Source organism: Nicotiana tabacum, chromosome 6, assembly GCF_000715075.1.
Source record: "Nicotiana tabacum cultivar K326 chromosome 6, ASM71507v2, whole genome shotgun sequence".
Lineage (NCBI taxonomy): Eukaryota > Viridiplantae > Streptophyta > Magnoliopsida > Solanales > Solanaceae > Nicotiana > Nicotiana tabacum.
The window spans coordinates 190,323,643-190,330,901 of record NC_134085.1 but is presented as its reverse complement, the minus strand read 5'-3'; the positions used below and the strand labels follow the sequence as shown (position 1 = coordinate 190,330,901).

Below are 7,259 nucleotides of genomic sequence, written 5' to 3'. Positions count from 1 at the left end.
GACCAGATGTCTTATTTTCTGTTATTGGAATTACAGGCGAGGTAAATACATAAATAGGCAATATTGTAAGGCATAGCGTTTACAACATGCTAAGATTGTAAAAAAAATTGCTATTAATGGAATAATCAAAAAGTAGTATCATTTTCTTAAATACTAGCTTAAAAATGATCAAACGTGTATTTTTCTCATTACAGGGCCCGTATAACCGACGGGCTTCATACTTACCTTTGGTCACATACTTTCTTACCTTTTCAGGGCATGAAGTTAATTTCCAAAGTTAAAACATGGTTTAACTATAAGAAAACTATTACTTCCGCCATTCTAGGAAGAAATAATTATACCATTTATGTTCTTCGAATTGAAGGTAATTCGAACATATAATTAAGCTTTATCCTTTAAAAGTAAATTTTACATATAAAAAATTATCATCTAATTATTTCTCTAATATTTAGTAATTTTCTCTTAATCATGTTTCGCACACTTGTTTAGTTAAACAAATTAAATTAGGACATTTGAAATAACATAAATATTAACTTTAGTTCGATCCGCATCAAACACTCGCAAAAAAGAATTTTAAAACCGTTCTGGTCACCCACAAAAGCTATTTTTTCTCCTTTTATTGATGATCATATAACTTTTCTTTCAGGTTGACTAAAGTTCATGTCCAGAAAAGGGAAGGAATTCGTTTCCTTGTTTGCTTTTACATATGGATTTTTTGTTCTTTCCTTTTTTTTTTTTGGCTAAGAACATATGGAAAAGTTATGACCAACTCCAACTTGGAATGGGAATCGTAAAGAACTGTGACGGAATAAGCTTAAATTCTTCTTTAAAATTGAATTCATGTCTATTTAGGATTTACAGTCAAAATTTTATATGAATAAGTTTCCTAGTCAAAGTAAGTTTGTATTGTTATAAATGTAGGTGTTATATATTGATACTCCTAAATAGCCATTGTTGAATCATTCATTCGTGATCAAATTACTTCTTGTGTGCTTTGATTTCCCTTCAGCAAATTATGGTGGAAACAATAGGTGATGGAGAGGACATAATTAGAGATCTGATATTATGTTTAATCCTTTACACCCCCCCCCCTCAAGCTAGGTTCACTGAAGATGTTCTTCAGTCCTTGGACACCAAATAGTCATGTTGAAATCGCTCAAGGCCCTTGGTTAGCAAGTCAGCTTCCTGTTCAGCAGTAGGAACATAGACAGTACTAATCAGCCATTGCTGAACCTTTTCTCTAATGAAATGGCAGTCAATATCAATGTGTTTCGCACGTTCATGAAAAACTGGATTTGCTGCAATTTGAATAACGGATTTACTATCACAATATATAGGAACAGGAGAGGAATGAAGAATGCCCAACTCCTTGAACAGACCTAGAATCCAAATCACCTCAGGGATGCCAAACTCCTGTACTCAGCCTCTGCTGAGCTGCGAGAGATGGTAGACTGCTTCTTGGACTTCCAAGAAATCAAAGAGCTGCCAAACTTGACAAAATAGCCAGTGACTGACTTGCGTGTGTTAGGGCAAGCAGCCCAATCTGCATCACAAAAGGCTGAAAGAGAGGCAGAGTAATTAGCACTTAGTAACACACCCATACCGGGACAAGACTTGACATATCTCATGACCCTCATAGCAGCCTCCATATGGGAGGACTTGAGTGTATGCATGAATTGACTCAAACACTGCACAACAAATGAAATGTCAGGACGAGTGATAGTCAAGTAGAGTAGTTTCCCCAGCAAACGTTGGTATGGTCCAGGATCAGGAAGAATAGAATCACCAACAGAGTTTGTATGAGCATCAAACTCAGTGGTAGTCAGTCTGAGATTAAGCTCCATAGGAGAGTGGACTGGCTTTGACCCTGCTAATTCCAAATCAGAGATCAACTCCAGGGCATACTTGTGTTGCTGCATCAAAATTCCCTGGTCACTCCTATCAAATTCAATACCCAAGAAAAACTTGAGCTCACCAAGGTCTTTGATCTTAAAACTAGACTGTAAATCATCTTTGGTCTGTTGTATAAGCAAGATATCATCACCTGTGATTAACAAGTCATCAACATAGACTAGAACCACCACCAACTTTTCTCCCACTCGCTTGAGGAACAAGGAATAATCTAGGTGGCTTTGTGTGAAACCAGAGTTTTGTAATGCTGTTGTTAACTTGATATTCCATTGTCTGGAAGCCTGCTTAAGTCCATAGAGGGACTTGAGCAGTTTACAGACTAAGGACTTATCAGTGGAATCATTGAACCCTTGTGGGATAGTCATATACACTTCTTCAAAAAGATAACCTTGCAAGAATGCATTGTACACATCCATTTGATGGATGGTCCAATGACTGGAAGCTGCTATGGAAAGCACACTCCTGACAGTCACCATTTTTACCATAGGTGAAAATATCTCTTGGTAGTCTAACCCTTCTCTCTGGTTATATCCTTTTGCCACAAGTCTGGCTTTAAATCTCTTTACTTCCCCAGTAGCCTTGTATTTAGTCTTGTACACCCATTTACATCCAATAGCCTTCTTACCCTTAGGTAATGGGACAAGAGCCCATGTGTGGTTATCTTCTAAAGCCTTGATTTCAGACTTCATGGCTTCTACCATCGCTTGTCTTTAACTGCTTCTTGGTAGGTCACTGGTTCCACTCAACAGAAAATTGGGACAAATAACTTTGATATTTAGGTGCAATGTGATCATAGGTGATCACCTCGGAGAGTGGATATTTGCAGCATCCTGCAGACTTTCCTTTAGTAGGCTGAACATAATCCTATAGCCAGACGGGAGGTTTAGACACTCTCCCTAATCTTCTAATATCCTGCCCAAGAGTGGGTAGATTATAATTAGGCACTGGAACATCAATAGTAGAACCAACAACAGTGGGATCATTATCAAGGACTGAAGTAGGTGTAGCATCTGTGGAGCAGGAAATCTCAGGTAAATTTGGGGAACATGGATCTGACTGTGTGCAAGGTTCATTGTGTGGATATGAACAGCCATAAGAGTTGGATCTGTAATAACATCCTGTCTAGGAACAGGAGTCGAATCAAGAAAGAAATCTGGTGAAGCAGTGTCTAAAGATTGGAATAGGAACACATCTTCATAAAAGACTACATCCCTGCTAATGAAGAACACTTTATGTTCTAAATCCAATAGCCTGTAACCCTTTTGATGTGCTGCATACCCCAACAGAATAGATCTCACAGCCCTTGGCTCAAACTTATCATGCTTGATCAAGTTTGTTGCAAAGCATATGCATCCTAGCACTCTTAAATGGGAAATAGAAGGTTGTTTCCCATGTAGCACTTCATAAGGAGATTTACCTACAAGAATTGAGAAAGGTATCCTGTTGATAATGTAGACTGCTATGTCAATGCAATGGCCCCAGTATCTAACAGGTAGATGTCCCTGAAATCTAATAGCTCTGGCTGTCTCAAGTATATGCCTATGTCTTCATTCAATTACCTCATTTTGCTGAGGAGTGTATGGGCAAGAACTCTGGTGTACAATGCCATGCAACTGAAATAATTCATTGCAAGAATGATTGAAAAATTCTCCTCTATTATCTGATCAAAATATCTTAATAAGCTTACCATATTGTGTCTTGACCAAAGCAATAAAGTTTTTGAGTAAAAATACTACATCAGATTTAAGTCGCATAAGGAATACCCAAGTCCATCTAGTGCAATCATCCACCAAAGTAAGGAAAAATCTCATGCCATTATGAGTAGGAACCTTATATGGACCCCAAACATCCATGTGTATCAAGTCAAAACTAGATAAACTTCTACTCTTACTAAGTGGAAATGGTACTCTAGTGTGTCTTGCTAGTGGACATATCTCACTCTTACTCAATTGATTGATACAAGAGAAATTGGTATTATTCAGTAGGCTAGGAATCTTCCTAAGAACTTGCATTGGAACATGTCCTATTCTCTTATGCCATAAATCTGCACCACCTGCTCCACTAGTTGCTGCAAATGCTCGATTTAATTTTCCTCCAACTGATGTAGAAAGAACATATAGTCCTTCCTCCTCCTTACCAATCCCCTTCGCCTTCCCAGACAAGAGGTCCTAAAATACAAAGCATTGTGGAAAGAATGTGACACAGCACTTCAAGTCCTTTGTCATTTTGGATACTGATAAAAGATTGAACTTGAACGTTGGAACACAAAGAACATCATTAAGAGTATCACCTCCTGTAATTTGGCATTCTCCCATGTGCGAAATTGTGGCTGAATATCCAGTAGGCAGCTGAACTTGTCCCGTGCTTCCTACTGATTGTTTATTATGTAACAATTCTTTCGTAGCTCCTGTATCCACAATCCATTTGCAAAGTATCATATTTTCACATAACTCTACATTGCCACAAAAGCATTTACCTGCCATGTGAGCACTGGCATCTCCAACAGAACTCTTGCTCAATAGTTGTAACAGTTGGTTGTACTGATCTTGTGTGAAGAACTGGGCTGGTACTATCCCATTGCTTGTTTGTTGACTAGGCACCTGTGTGGTTTGAGACTGTTCACTCAATAAGGCAGCATTTGCCTTTCCACTTGGCTTGAAATCTGGAGGATAACCCACGATTTTGTAGCATTTGTCCTTTAAATGTCCTGTTTTATTACAAAAATCACATTTCATTAGTTTATAGCAATCTTTTCGAGTATGTCCTTTTAGATGGAAAAGTCACACTCCAAACTATAATTTCTTCTTTGCTTGTTTCCTGATTGTGTAGTAAATAGAGCAGTAGGCTCAATAATCCCTGCATTTCCATAATTGGCACCAGTAATCATCCTCCTGCTTTCATCTTGAACTACCATGGCATATACTTTGTTGATAGACGGCAAGGTAGGCATTAAGATGATCTGACTTCTAGCTTGTTCAAAGCTATCACTTAATCCCACAAGAAATTGCAACAAACGTTGATATTCCAACTGCTCAACATACTCAGCTGCTGAAGGTGGTGGTAAAATGGAGTCATACTCTGCCCACAGATCTCTGAGCTTTGTAAAATAAGTAGAAACAGAACACATTCCCTGAGTCATAGTGAAGATCTCCTTGTGCAGATAGTACAATCTCGATCCATTTACTTCATCAAAACGTTCCTTGAATGCAGCCCATACTGTACAAGCATTAGATGAAAAGAGTACTCCAGTTATTAAATCCTTGCTAACATTGCTCATCAACCACGAGGTCACAATCGCGTTGCATCGATCCCACTGGTGTGCTAGGCCAGATCCAAAATCCTCTTTTGAAGTCGATCCATTGACTAGACACAATTTATTTTTTCCTAACAAGGCTACCTTCATAGCTCGACTCTAGAGAGTGTAATTATCCATTCCAGTTAGTATAAGCCCTACCGACATGGATCCAGGTCTATCAGAAGGATGTAGATATAACGGGTGATTATGATCGAGAATTGTGGATCCTTCGGCTGTATTGACTCCGTCGTTCGTAGTACCACTCAATTCTTCAGAGATCGCCATGAATTAGGTCAAATCAAGGTGCTGAAAAACTGCAATTGCAGAAAATTAGGGTTTTAACAAATGCAGAAATGAGTGAATTCCTTCAAATTTTCCTTAATTGCTATAAAATTGGGTTTATAGCAATGCAACTAGTGATGGTGTTAAATTCTCATGATTAAACTGAAAGTGTGATTGAATTCAGAGAAAAGAAGAAGCAGCTTGTGAGAAGAAGAGCAGAGGAGGAAATTTTCTTTTTCGATATATCTAAAATGAACAATGTACAACGTATATAACTGCTTCCTATAGTGACCAACTAACTACTGCCAACTCATGTACAACTGTACAAATATTAAACTAATGGAGTAACTATGATTACATTGATCTAACTATAGTTAAGTTAAGAGCACATGTGAGCTAAGGCACTGCTTTCGTGGACACCTTCTTTACAGTTTTAGACCTCAAGGGATGCTATATAATGAAAAATATAAAAGTTGTGAGTGAAAAACTCAAGAGTTTCACCTTGTGGAATTGGAAGAATCTGGAGCAAGTCAATATGATGGCTCCAAATCTTATGGAATTCAATTTTTTCAGTGGGAAAACATGCATGCCCTTCTCAACTATGGATCCATCTAACCTCGAACTAGCCAATATTAATTTTTATCCAGATTGTTCACATTCTTGGAACTTGGAGATATGGAAAGAAGTTGGTATAGTAATCTTCAAGACTTTGTTCAAAAGTTCGACTATTCGAAGGGACTGATATTAGTATTTCATTGCAAAGAGGTATTATTTTTTTCTCTCTTTATATCTCCGCGTAATTTTTTCGTCTACCTGTTTATTCAATTAAGGGCATCTCCAACCTTTACCTCATTTTTGGTCCCCAAAATGAGGTTTTTTCTATTTTGGGTACAACTTACTCCAACTATTCCCCCATTTTTCCCCCAAACTTTTTTATATTCTTCTCTCTCTTCTATATTATATTATTATCTTTCATTTCAATTTCATTTTTTAATTTTCATTAAACAAATTCCATCTTTTATACCATTCATTTTTTGAGATAATTATATATTTTTTGTACAATTATAACTTATAATAAAATTAACTTACAATTTTACATAAAAATAATAAATGCACGAAAATTAATTTATCAAAACTATACACCAAAGTTAAGATGTAAAATTAATATTATAAAGACATTACATAAACATAATTAGGTATATATAAAGAGATAGATTAAAAGATTAAATAATAAAATAATAATAAAAAAGTGATGAATAGTACTGGGGAGATGAATATTGTACCCCCATATTTGAGGGAACACTATTCATCCCCCATTTTGGGGACAAAAATGGGGGAGAGTTGGAGCTAAATTACCCCGAAAATTGCCCCAATTATGAGGAATGGGGGTAAGGTTGGAGATGGCCTAACTTGGTTTGGGCTTTGTGAAATATATGCAGGATAAGAATAGAGAATTTTACCTTCCTATGCCACATATGAAACCTTATTACCCTCAATGTTTAAGGTTAGAGATAATTACATTTAGTATACTAAATTACCATTTATATACCATAATTTAAAACAGGGATATAATTAATGAGGCATTTATATGAGCCATAATTATAGGACCGTATATTTCCATGTTTCTCTTTCCTTTCAGCTCAACCCCCCTCCCCACGTTTTACCTTTACCCGTAACTCTCCCCTCCCCACGTTTTACCTTTACCCTTCACTCCCCCATGTTTAGCATCTGTTTTCTTCTTTACAGAACAAAATCTACCCACGTTCTTCAT

The 7,259-nt window shown here is 37.0% G+C and overlaps 1 protein-coding gene across 1 annotated transcript; it reads right to left on the bottom strand.

The window, feature by feature from the left end:
* Positions 1 to 2,775: 2,775 nt before the first annotated feature.
* Positions 2,776 to 7,259, bottom strand: LOC142182245 (uncharacterized). The gene is made up of 7 exons (XM_075256388.1): positions 7,187 to 7,259; positions 4,705 to 5,127; positions 4,388 to 4,618; positions 4,146 to 4,318; positions 3,965 to 4,079; positions 2,969 to 3,328; positions 2,776 to 2,921 (listed from the first exon to the last, which is right to left on the bottom strand). The coding sequence occupies exons 1-7, from the start codon at positions 7,257 to 7,259 to the stop codon at positions 2,776 to 2,778; spliced, it is 1,521 nt and encodes a 506-aa protein (XP_075112489.1).